The 13,178-nt window shown below is 45.8% G+C and overlaps 1 protein-coding gene across 6 annotated transcripts in view; it reads right to left on the reverse strand.

Annotated features, from left to right (window-relative positions):
- Nucleotides 1–13,178, reverse strand: part of CRB2 (crumbs cell polarity complex component 2) — a 63,741-nt gene that overhangs the window by 14,258 nt on the left and 36,305 nt on the right. For all 6 annotated transcript variants that reach the window (XM_054007234.1, XM_054007233.1, XM_054007236.1 and 3 more), the window contains 6 exons: nt 11,481–12,434; nt 10,038–10,600; nt 8,227–8,392; nt 6,632–7,499; nt 4,696–4,812; nt 3,399–3,525 (listed from right to left, as the gene is read on the reverse strand). In XM_054007234.1, the coding sequence (XP_053863209.1) occupies nt 3,399–3,525; nt 4,696–4,812; nt 6,632–7,499; nt 8,227–8,392; nt 10,038–10,600; nt 11,481–12,434 (2,795 nt within the window). The remainder of the gene's footprint in view (nt 1–3,398; nt 3,526–4,695; nt 4,813–6,631; nt 7,500–8,226; nt 8,393–10,037; nt 10,601–11,480; nt 12,435–13,178) is intronic.

Below are 13,178 nucleotides of genomic sequence, written 5' to 3' on the forward strand. Positions count from 1 at the left end.
TGCCTATGCAATCAGAGCCTGTGCTGGGAATCTTGAACTGTAAGGAAACTCATTAACAAACTTGTCAGACTAAAATATAACAAGCTGGTGGGCGTTACTAGCAAGGTATCCAAAATCGGAAAAAGTTTTCAAAACTTGACAAGAAAATCTAGGGTAATGTAGGCCCCAGTAAATCTAGAACTCCCCCTACCCTAGCGAGAGATGCAAAGGGATGGTTTGTTTAATATGTCTGCTAGTGGGTTGGAGAAATTATGCAGCTATTAAACTTTCATCTGCAGCAAGATTAAATGCACAGGCCCTTGTTTCAGAGCATACTTGCAAAACTGTATTTGGGACATTAGCTTAACATAAGCTTTACTAAAAACAGATGTTTGCAGGCTCAGCAGTTAATACATCTGACAGCCAGAGGAAAAGGCTGTATGGGACCCAAGCAGCACAGAGAGAGCATAGCTATCTGACCAGAGGAGGCTTCGAAGGAACAAGAAATTTTAAAATATTTCAGTAGTGAGTTCTGGCCTCTAAATCCCTACAACTGGATACCTTGTAACTTGTGTGTTACTAATCATCCAGCCAATTACACAGGAATTTTATTTATTAAAAACAGTACAGGCTCCAGCTTTAAGAAATAGCAGCTCAAAAGTGGGGCAGCTGGATTCACGTTTTAACCCTTCTCCCTCCTCCTTGGGAGGGAGCGAGGGGGGCTAGCAAAAGGTATTAATTAAGCAGCACCCACTTCCTGCTCTGATCTCATCAGCTTTCACAAGCTATGCAGGGTTGGACTAGGTCAGTATATGGATGAAAGATTTAAAAGGCAAGATGAGGTTCCTGGAAGAACTTAATGCATTAATATGTTCATTCCTTTGGCTCCTTTAGGATTAGAGGTGTCCTGAGAGAGATTAATGTGCGAACATGTTGTGGGATCTTTAAATACAAACTTTCTTTAATAAGGCAACTTTCAAGAGTCAATTAGCCTAAAAAAAAGTCAAAAATGTTACCTAGTAACTGTTACAAGTAGCATCTGTAATTCTTAACACATTTGGCAGTACAGTCTGTGTCACTGTTTCACCCGTTTGTGTTGCTCTGTGATGCAGCAACATGGGACAATAAAACATTTTAAAAAATAGGGAAATATTTTAAAACCACAACATGAGGCAGGAGGATTTGGGGGCACATGTGGACACCTGGATGTACTTTTGAATCTATTTTTAATTGACTCAAGTTCCAGTTGATGTTTTCTCTTTAAATAAACAACTTCCTACAGTATTCTCCTATGTACGTTGAAGTTAAGCACAGTGATAGGACTTAGGTGTAACTTAGTACAGCATGCAGATTAGTCACATATTGGCACTGCATACATGCGACTCCAGCTCAAGAATGCAGACCTGTTACTGGAGCCTACTCATTTAAAGGTCTCCTTGCCAGTCTGTATTGATGTTACTGACTGTTTCTGTTATGTGTGCTTTAGCTGGAGAACAGATCTCTCACTGTTTAGAGGAAATGTACAGCATACTTCCTTCCCCTTATCCAGGCCCCACCACTGCCACCCCCCAAAAATACTAAGAGTTCATAGACACTGAACTCAGGGTAGAAGAGGAAGAGCATCATAGGGAAATGATAGCACAAAGTAATACAGGAGATCCACAAGAAGTGTCCTGTGACAGAAGTGAGGTTAGGGGGTTCACGCATGCAAACTGGAAAGGTAAAAGTGGCTTCATCATTGCACATGCATTAGATTTTCCCTAAATAACAAACAGCAGCAGCTGTGAACCCCACCCTGGCACACATGCCATGTTTGCTAGACAGCTTTCCATGCATTGTGGGTTAGTACATTCCCAAGTTACCAGACAAACTACCTACCCATGCAAATGGCTTCAGAACCTCAAAAAAAGCAAGAGTCCGCCTTACTAGCAGCTTGTTAAAGCAAGATTCTAGCCCTGCTCTCCCATTCATTGCTTGCTTAGGTAGAAACAACAAGGCTTAATGAAGACTGTCCATCACACTATCTCTAAGGGGTTAGGAAGAGGATTGGCTCCAGTAGGTAGATAGCATATGCTATTTTTTTTTTAAATCACGTTTACCTTTGATTTTATCTAATTCCTTCCTCCAGACTCCAGGCACATAGAGCTCAACCTAGCAAATGAGCTTAGGAGGGGAAGTTGCTGCTTTTTAACCCATTCACATACGTTAAAATGCCAGCTGAAATTCCAGTCTCCAGAAAACAGTTAGTGGGAGAGAGCATGAGGGGGTGGTGGGAATACCATGTAGGAAGTTGCCCTGTATTCTGCTTTATCACCCAACTTTCTAAGAGCGTGGCAACTTAAGTACACTTACTACTGCAATGGATATTATTATCAATCATTGCACCACTGATAATCGTACCAGAGACATTCAGCTGATAACGATGCCTTGTCCTGTGGACTGGATGCACCTGTCACACCCCCTATAATCCAACTGTTTAAGAGGCTTTTCCCATGGGGCATGGGGATCACTTTTGAATAAGCAGCCAGCTACTACTGAATGGCTTTGCTAAAATCTCTTTTCAATTGCTAGGGTTCTGCTAGAATATACCAGATCAAAGAACGGAGTTCATTTTTCCTTTGAATCCAACATGTTTGGATTTTCTGGAATTTAGTTGGTTTCTATTAATCAGATATGTCTGGTTTTAATGGAGACGGCAGTAATTTTCCATTTCAAGTTTTTTCACACTTATCACCTACTCTGGAGCAAACTGAAGTGGATTTTAGAATATGGACAAAGAATCCAATATGGGAAAGTGGCAACAGTCTTGAGGATTTAGACACATCACTTGGCTACTGTCCAGCTCCATTTACTTTCGATGTAATTTGGTTTCCTTGTTTTCCTTTTGAAATGGCTGTAACTGAGGCTTTGGGTTGCCATTTGCAGCAGTAGTTATGGGAAAGCAGCTGCATCAGTAGGCACAGATGCAACCCCACCCCTCTTTGGACCCAAGTGCAGTGTTTCTGGTTGTCGCCAGGAGATTGGTGCAACCTGAGGAGAGGCTAACAAACAACAGCCAAGCTGTCTAGATAAGCCACTACAGACTCAGCAAAGTATCTGCTATGTTTATTTAAAATTCTAGAAAACTAGAACCCCCCCCTCCCGAGTGTAATATTCACGCTACAGTGGTGCCGAACAGTGCACCTCACTCTCCAGCCTGCTCTCTGTGTATTGCTTAAATTTCCCTTAGCCAGATTCATGTAGGAATCCTAAATGGGTCAAGGAATGAAGGCTATTCCACTGATACCCTAGAATCAGCAGCTCAGCCTGCCTCATACTGGCCAAACTGCCTCTCCTGCTCTCGCCTTACAACCTAGGGAGCTAGGATAGAAGGAGAGAGCAGACCTGATGCTAACAAGAGGGGGAAAAGACATGCTTACATCAATATCACAGCGCTCTCCGGTGTAGCTGGCACTGCACACACACTGGTACTTGTTCACAGAGTCCTGGCATGTCCCTCCATTCTGGCACGGATTTGGATCACACTCATTGATGTTAATTTGACAGCTGGAGGGAGAAAAGGTATTAGAATTAACTAAAAGAATGTGCTCCAGGACACACTTTGATCCTACAGAATTGTCCTTTGGTGCAAAAGCCTCTAGTGCAGTGGTTCTCAACCTTTCCAGACTCCTGGTGCCCCTTTCAGGAGTCTGATTTGTCTTGTGTACCCCAAATTTCACCTCACTTAAAAACGACAGGCTCACAAACTCAGAAATAAAAATACAAAAGTGTCCCAGCTCACGATTACTGACAAATGGCTTATTTTCTCATTTTTACCTAATAATTATAAAAATAAATTGCAACCCCCTGCTTGAGAAACATTGAGATAGTACATAGAGCAGTATAAACAAGTCATTGTCGGTATGAAATTTTAGTTTGTACTGACTTCGCTGGTGCCTTTCATGTAGCCTGTTGTAAAACTAGGCAAATATCTAGATGAGTTGATGTACCTCCTGGAAGACCTCTGCATACCCCCAGGGGTACGCATACTCCTGGTTGAGAACCACTGGTCTATAGGACTTTGCAGTAATTACTTCCAAAAGGCACAATAGTTTGAAAAATTCACCCATTCACACTCATTTCCTTCCACTATCTCTAGCTAAGAAAAAGCCAGTGGAGCTCTTCGGGCTAGGCACTGAACTCCAGTTAGGCGAGTGGCCATTGAGGTCAGCGTTTGAAAGAGCAGAGGATGGACAAATGTAAACAAATGTTTGCAGTTTCTGTTGCAAAATGGTGATCTTTGGGTTTCAGGCAATTCCCTGTAGTTGGGTAGCCCATGCTGGGTAGCCCATGCTGGGTTTCCCCCCCCCCCCCCCCGCCCAACACAGCAGTCAGTATCCCTGTGCACCCGAATTTACATCACCATTGTTATCACTACACGTGCTGGCTCTAACTACGACACGCGAAACACAGACATTTCAAAAATGAAGGAACAGCACACATTCTGGGAGGATGGGCAGTACCATTGCCATGCCTCAGGACTGCCTCTTCCACAGCGTGGCTGGGTGACAATTTAGGAGTAATCATTTCAATAGTGGGGGGGAGGGGGGGAGACAAATAACTGTGATGAAAAGTATTTGCCAGCCGGCTCCAACAGTCTCCACTGTGGGAAATGTGATACTTTGGCATTAGTATCATCTACAATTGCAGGCAGCGTCAGGGAACGGCACTTCTTACTTCCTTCCGGTGAAGCCCGGCTTGCAGGTGCAGTTGGCTCCCCATGTCCCACTGGTACATTTGCCTCCATTCAGACAGGTGAAGTTTTTGCCGCACTGTTGAGGTGGAAACGGCCATCTGGCAAAACCACAACCACACACATTAAAACTGTCCTATTCAAAGGAGCGGGAATGTCAGCTATCACTGAGGGAAAGGAGCAATAGCGCGCACTGGAGTAGTGGACAAGAGATATCCCTGACCAGCAGTTTGGAACAATCACAGATAAGACAAACCTCTGAGAGTCCATCCATGGGTTTACACTCAGCCCAGAGAATGCTGGGATAGGATTTTGCAGTGCTATGCAAATTCTCCTAGGCTATGTCTGCATTAGGATTTTCCCCCTAAAACTTCCCAATCTTGCTAACACTGATGCAGCTCTACTGGTCATGGCAATGTTGGGAGCGCAAGTGGAGACCGGGCACCACTACCACATTGACCAACCCCTCCTCCTCACAGAAGGACTAGAAGACAGAGTGGTTAAAATGCTGGCAAACTGTCTTCACGTGCATGCCCACTGATGCTGCAATAGTAATGGAGTGACATTTTTAAGGAGTCCTAGTATAGACGTGATCAATAAAGTTCAATTGTGTGCTTGTTCACCAAGTCTCAGTGCTCCAGTATCCTGTCTACATAACACGTTGTTTTCTAGTTCTTTTATTCATTAGAAACATTCTTTCGCTTCTAAAAAATGCTGGAGTCTATGTAAACTAACAACAAAATTTGCGATCTGCTCCAAAAGTACAGCTCTCAACCATGCTGCCACTCATGCTGTGTCCTCCCAGCTGCAGGCTCAGGTGGCAGACTAACTTTATGAATCAAAGGTCCTTGGAGTTCCTCAAGTGCCTAAGATGCTTGAGTCATCAATTAAAAAGCAAAACACAGAAAAATAATGCTCCACCACACTCTCCTCAGAGACAATTCCATTACAGTCACCAAGGGCCATGCATAAATAAGTCCCATGCTCTTTCTAGTGGATTGATCTGAAGTTCATTGTCATTACTTGTAGATGCTGATGTGTTTCAAGGAATGGGATCCTGTTCAATACAGGGGGATAAACACACACATATTATATGATGGTGATGATGGGCTTAATCTGCAGCAAGGGAGATTTAGGTTAGATATGAGGAAAAACTTTCTATCTATAAGGGTAGTTAAGCTCTGGTACAGGCCTCTAAGAGAGGTTAGTGGAATTCTCATCATTGGAGGTTGTTAAGAACAGGTTGAACAAACACCCATCAGGGATCATCTAGATTTACTTGGTCCTGCCTCGCACAGGTGGCTGGACTTGGTGACCTCTCAAGGTCCATTCCACTCCTACATTTCTATGATTCTAGAACCTGTCCGTGGTGCATCATTTGACACTTCCTGTCCTGAGACTTGGAATTGTAGAACTGGAGGTCTGAGGTGGTGAGTTTATTTTTTGAGGAAGGAAGGAAACCTCTCTCTAACAGGCTGTTCTTGTTTGTTTACTCTAAAGGCAACTGTCTGAATCTGCTCAGAGGTTTGGAATGTTTGGATTTGTGGATAGAATGTAGGTGAGGTGGCAAGACATGCACAATAAATGCACTTTACCACCTGGTTCTGCAATTTATCGTGTAGCTGTCACTATTGAAGAATGGCCCTTCTTGTTCCAAGGTGCTGAGCAGCCTTCAACAGGATTGAAGGTTGCCCAGCACCTTCCAAATGGCAATAAGCACCTTACGGGATCAGGGCCACAGTACGCAGAACATGCCAAGCCTTCTAGACACCTGCCGGTCACAGACTCACAGTACATCTCACTCATCATTGACCTTTCAGCACCATAAATATTTTTTAAACATCTTGATAAGGTAAAATCCAAGACACCTGGAAGCTACTTTATCCCCAGCATCACTGGCAAACCAAGAAAGGTACCTACTCGCAGCGAGGCCCTGAGTACTGAGCTGGGCACTTGCAGGAGTAGCTGTAAACCCCATCAACACAGGTCCCTCCATTTAAGCACTGGTGTCGCATGCAATCATCCACATTGATGTTACACTTCTTCCCAATGTAGCCCCGGAAACAGTCGCACTGAAAATCTGCCACTGAGTCCACGCAGTCCCCATGGACACACGGGCTGGACTTGCAGTCGTCTATGTTAGACTCGCACAGAGGCCCCTCCCATCCGGCCCTGCAGGCGCACCGGAAGGAGTTAAACAAGTCCTCACAAGTGCCCGCATTGAGACAAGGGCTCGAAGCGCACACATCAGCCCCAGTGCAGCCCAGCTGGACGTGTCCCCTGCTAGACTGCAGAAACTGTTCTGGCTGAGGGTAAGAGAGTTGGCCAGTGAACGGCAGATATACTCCCCCTATGTTCACATGTCCAAGGCAGCCTGTGAAGTTCTCAGCTAGTACAATCAGCACGTTGTTCTTTAAGAAGTCCAGGTTCCCAGCATTCCCCTGGAGAGTCACGTTCACAGAACCATCCAAATGAACTAGCCACCTTGAAGACATCACAGACGGCTCTTCCATAGACAGAGAGACTCTGTGCCAGGAGCCATCCGTGATGGGTGTCTGACTCAAGAAACTGACCCCTTCAATGCTATTCCCACTTCTAATATCCACAAGCAGAGTGGAGTTCTGAATGGCAATTTGGAGGGAGTCCACTTCTTCAGTAGCCCAGAGCAAAATGGCGTCTTGGTCCCTGGTTTTGAAGTCTAGGTGGAGGCTGTTGAGAGCTCTGGTGACTGAAGCATTGGTGGTGAATTCAATGGCAGCATTGCCATGAAATGTTGCATTAGCCAGACCTGAAATTAGAAGAGAGATTTGAGGGAAATTAGCATTAGGGATTTGAGGGACGTTAAGTGTCACGTTTGATAAGAGCCACGTGGCAAACTCCTGGAAGACTCTGTCCCATTAGTATCCTGGGAAGCTGTGTGGGGAGGTGGGGTTTGTACCTCATCCTATACTTTAAAGCCTTAGCAGCTGGTGACATTAAAGCTCTTAGCTATGATTGGCTTCCTGTCAAAGAAATCTCTCATGAGGCCAAGATGATCTAACTGGCCTTCTCCATCTTGCTGCTGCGGTTATCTCCTAGCTGACTCAGAAGCCGCTGTCATCCACAAGCGTAAGAGTCCTGCTCTGCAAAATAGCCTGAGGTTCTGGAATTGGCAGGACGTTAAGTGAAAAGGGCTGATCCTTACACTGATTGCACCTTAGCATCATTATAATCAGTGCCAGAAATGGACAATTGTCTCTTTCCTAAGCGGGTGAAAGTAGCAAAAAGAAAATGCTTAAGCACTCTCTCTTCACTAGTACAGTCTAGGTGACAAAACCATCTGGAGCACAGACCTGAGACAGCACACAGCACGTGGCATTCTTAGTTTGCTGAGCTGAGCTCCTCTCTCTGAATTCCTTTAGTTTCCCAAGTGCTTCTGGCAGTTATTGCAATGGTGATAACTGGAAATATTGACTAATTAAAGACAGTCAGCTGTGAAGCCTTTTCCTGCACATAATCAGGAGGGCAGCACTTACATACATATCCTGCTGGAACATCCACGCAGGAAGTGGCTTTGGGACAAGGGTCACTTGCACACCAGATTCTCTCCTCACAGGTTTTCCCAGTGAAATTTGCTGGACAACTGCAACTGAAGTCATTCCAGGTGATAGTGCACGTGCCACCATTGTGACATGGCCCAGACTGAAAAACAGGAGAACTTATATTTAGGAGGAGGATGGTTCATCTTTGGATAAAAGAAATGGAGTTTGGTGGAGGGAAATGTGACATTCAAGACTTGCATGAATTGTGTTTGAATTGGGCAGGGGAGATATTGAGGTAATGCTGATAAGAACAACAGAAATATCCTCTGAAACCAACACCTAGCTGGGATCTTTCCTCTCCCCCCAGACCCTGCTGCATCTGTGATCACTCAAAAATGAGTTTCCTCGGTTTATAAGAAAGCTGCCTGGCCTCTGTGGGAACCTCCTAACTTTAGAATTCACTCTCTCCCTTGATGCAAAATAGTCTGTATTTGCCGACCTTCAGGTGATGCTGCAAATCTCATCTACCTGAACAGGTGTTTGGAGATGGTACAAGTATGTTGTGCTTTGGAGGGAAATTGGGTCTCTGTGGGATCTGACACAAGGAGTTAGCTATTGGGGGGCAGGGGAGAATCAGCTCTAATCTGCTGTTCTTGTTTTGTTATGGGCTATGCTGTTGATTACCTACCAGGGCCTACCACGTTTGGATCAACATCTTTTTGTATCTGGTCTTTGTGTGTTCAAATCAAAGCAATGGCTGTATAGCTCTCCAGAGCCTAACTCCTACAAAAACTCTCAGTTCTTGGTTTTAAAAAGTCACCCTGTGAAATAAATGCACTAAGGTGCAGAGATGAGAAAAACATGTCATGGAGTAGGACCTGGATGAACTCATGGTTATGGATCACACACAAACAGAGGCAAGACATGTTCCATACTACACCTCTCATAGGCAATTAGGGCCTTCCCTTCTGACACAGCCTCTCCTTTGCTGCCCAGTCCTTTGATAGCATGAAGATTGCAAGGAAACATTGGCTATTGGTGGATCAGGAAACCTCATGGTGCTAGGTAATTGCTGATTAATTACATGCAGTTGAGAATAGTCATCAAGAGCTAAAGGCCAATTCTAAGTCATTTAAAACAAATAGAGAAGGTGCCAATCCCTGCAGGTTCCATTAAAACTCCTTTAATTGAAGCGTTGATGTTCAGTGGCATATGAACACAGCACATCATAATAATAACCCTTAGCACCTATATAGCGCATTCCCTTTCCAAAGTGCTGTGCGAAGAGCGGCTAATTATAACCAACTAAAATAACTTCGCTGGAGTTCACAGGTGCAGGTGAAAACAAAACTGTGAGGCACAGAAGGAAGTGTGAGAAACATAGGAGGCAAGTTGCAAAAGTCCCTGAAAACAACACAAGCAGCTGTTTCCAGGATGACACTCCCACCAGCAGAAGCAGAGCAGCGAGAGGTGGCAATAGCTCCCTGCAACAGGTGCAATGAATGCAGGCAGAATTGGGAGAGGCAGCAGCGGGAGCACAGCCTAGCACCCTTCACATACAGCAGGAAGGAGAGAGAGTCCCCCATCAGACACATCCTGACTCCCCTGATGGTACTGATAGACTCAATTATCGTTGAAGAGATGGAGCACTGTGGGCCGGAGGTGAGAGTTGAGAGTTCAACAGTTAAACACTCACGCTTTTCCTGAAATCACACCAGTGAAACAGCTGAACTGCTGTACAGCCACGGAGGCTTGCTTGTAATAAACAACCATGCACATGTGCAGAGAGCAGTGAGAGTCCCTACCTTGCAGGTGTCATCAGAGATGCAGCCCGGTGCGAGGTTAGTTGTTTGTCCCACGTACACCTTTCGTGGCAGACTGTAGTTCTCAGCCTGAGTAGGAAAGAACTCCATTCGGTGGTTGTTGAGCTGGAAATCTTGAAGACAGCCTTTAAAATATCCTCCCCAGGTGCTCACCTGGTCTTGGTGAGGAAGTCCACCGACATACACCTCAAAACCAGCTACAAGAGGCAGCACTGCCAGCTGCCCTAGCTCCACATCTCTGTCTGAATGGCTGGCATGAACTCTTCCTCCTTGGAAGGTGAGAGTTACCAGATACCTCCTCCCATCAGCCAGGTTTTCTGAGAAAGTCACAGCATTTGCAGATGATGTTGCTATCTGGAGCTGGCCCCTCTTCAGATACACAGTGAGGCAGGGGTCAGTCCCATTGCTGATTTGCAGCACTAGGCCACTTGGCTTCAGAGTACGGATAAAAAAGGAGACGTTGAAGTTTGCACCAGGATTATCAGCAATTGTGAAGGAAGCAAAGCTGGAAGAATCCTCCAAGCCAAATGTTCCTGCTGGGTACTCTGGAAGGGAAAGGAAAGACACATCAGTTCTGTAAGGCAGGGCAATGCAGGTGGCCTGGGGAAGTTTTGAGCTCCAACCCTTGCATGACTTTTCCTCTTTCAAACTTGCTTTCCACTGTGTATCACAGGACTGGACCCTGCTCCTAGAGACTCTGGGCAAGGCAAGTGCCAAAAACTTATGGTGTGAACTATTCACAGAAAGCAGGTGAGTCTCGCTCCTCCCTCGGGACAGTAACTCATACACACCTGGCACACCAAGGAAGAGCGCATGTATCATGGCCCCTGACACGTGGCACATTAATTTGGGAAATTTTAAGCTACAAAGCTGCTTTTAAAATTCCCAGCCCCCACAACATCACAGGAGCTTTTGTACTTGCTATGTTTAGAGAATGGGAGTGAAACCAGAAACTGACAACAGTATTAATACAAGCCCTGGAGGACTGTGAAAATGCATCACGAATAATCTCCGCTCAGATTTCCAATAAAACAGTTACCTTTAGCACTGAGCATTTTATCTACAAATACAACATGTTCCTTTTCCCCCTGAACTTGAGATGGGCGAGTAACAGGTTTTCCTAGTGAAATGGCGTCACTGCCCTTCTGTAATTGCTGTGGTCTGGTGCAAAGAGGAGGTCAGGGCATCTGGCTCTGGCTGCAATAATATTTACCCCATGTAGCTGACAGTCAGTCTAGCAGGGGCCAGCTCTGTTTAGTCACAACATAAAGAGGATTGGATAGAAAATCTATCTACAGAGGGTTCAATTTCAGTTCCAACCCTGGTTACACTGAAAATGCTGTTGCTTCCAAAGCCAGTGTCACTTTAGGTCTCTAGATCGCTCATCACCAGAGGAGTTAGCAGATGCCATCCTTTGGCACTTACCATGTGAACAGGTTTGGCCTTCGTAAGGCCTAGTGCAGTCACACCTAAAGGTTGCCCAGAGGTCTACACACAGGCCTCTCTGAGAACAGGGCTGGGAGTGGCACCATTCAGTCCTGTTGCAGCCCAGCTCCACTGGGGAGGATTCGTGGTGGAGTATATCCGAGGGAAGAATAGCCTGATAATCAATCTGCAGGTCCTCCAGGCAGCCAATGAAACTCCCACGGCTCCGTGTATTGTTAGCTGTCGAGTCTCTATCAACTCCCCCGATGTAAGTTTTTAGGAAGGCAGGTGAGAGAGAAGCGACCCCGTCTCTAGTAGGAAAGTCCTGCAGGCAGACTCCTGTGTCGCAAGCTTTATGCCAGAGCTTTAACTGTAGAGAGTCCTGCAGAAGAACCTCAGCTTTGTGCCACTGGCCATCATCAACCCTCAGCCCCTTCAAGGGCAAAGAGGATTCAGCATCGTCTCTCCTTAGCCCCACATGCAGCATGCCATCAGAGAGCTCCAGGAACAGGTATTCTGCTTCATTGCCCCGATAGAAGAGGATGACATCAGGCAAGGTGGTTCGGAACCGGAGAGACACCGTGGCCAGGTAGTCCCCTGCCACATCCCTCCTGCTCCGATTATTACTCATGGGCATGTCAATGAAGATATACCCTCGGGAACTGAAGGAAAACGTTGTTGGCGTTGAGCATTTGGCATCGTAGAAACCAGGCTGGCACTGGCAAAGGTGTCCATGGGTCTCAGCTTGGTATGTTGGGATGCACAAGGCCTCGTTTTGGCAAGCATGCATCTGGCACCCAGTAAGCTCAACAGAGCAGTTCTTCCCTCCCCATATGATGCCTTCCTGACTAGGGGCACAGTAGCAAAAGTAGTCAGCAATGGCATCCTTACAGGTAGCCCCATTCTCGCAGGGGCCATCCTTGCACTCGTCGATGTTGACAGCACATTCCACACCTGGGAAACAGAGTAAGAAATAGGATCTTATTGTAGGTGATGAATAAGATTGGGACTTTTCAGCTTGGAAAAGAGATGACTACGTGTGGGGGACATGATAGAGGTCTATAACATCATGACTAGTGTGGAGAAAATAAATAAGGAAGTGTTATTTAGTCCTCATAACACAGGAACTAGGGGTCACCAAATGAAATTAATAGGCAGCAGGTTTAAAACAAACAAAAGGAAGTATTTCTTCACACAACGCACACTCAACCTGTGGAACTCTTTGCCAGAGGATGTTGTGAAGGCCAAGACTATAACAGGGTTCAAAAAAGAACTAGAGCAGTTCCTGGAGGATAGGTCCACCAATGGCTATTAGCCAGGATGGGCAGGGATGGTGTCCCTAGCCTCTGTTTGCCAGAAGCTGGGAATGGGCGACAGGGGATGGATCACTTGACAGTTACCTGTTCTGTTCATTCCCTGTGAAGCACCTGGCACTGGCCACTGTCAGAAGACAGAGGGACCTTTGGTCTGACCCAGTATGGCCGTTCTTATGTGATTGGGGCTCTCTCTCCCAAAACAGCAAATTGGTCACACTGAAGTCAGCACCTTGGCTCATTACCAGACAGTGAAGCCACTCTCAGCCCTCCAAGGAGCAGCTGGATTTTGGGGTTACAGTGATCACCAAGTACGTGATTTTACACAAATGGAAGAGTAGGACAGTGATATATGGACCCATCTGAATTAGCAACCAAAGATAGA

This window comes from Malaclemys terrapin, chromosome 17, assembly GCF_027887155.1.
Source record: "Malaclemys terrapin pileata isolate rMalTer1 chromosome 17, rMalTer1.hap1, whole genome shotgun sequence".
NCBI classification, from domain to species: domain Eukaryota; kingdom Metazoa; phylum Chordata; order Testudines; family Emydidae; genus Malaclemys; species Malaclemys terrapin.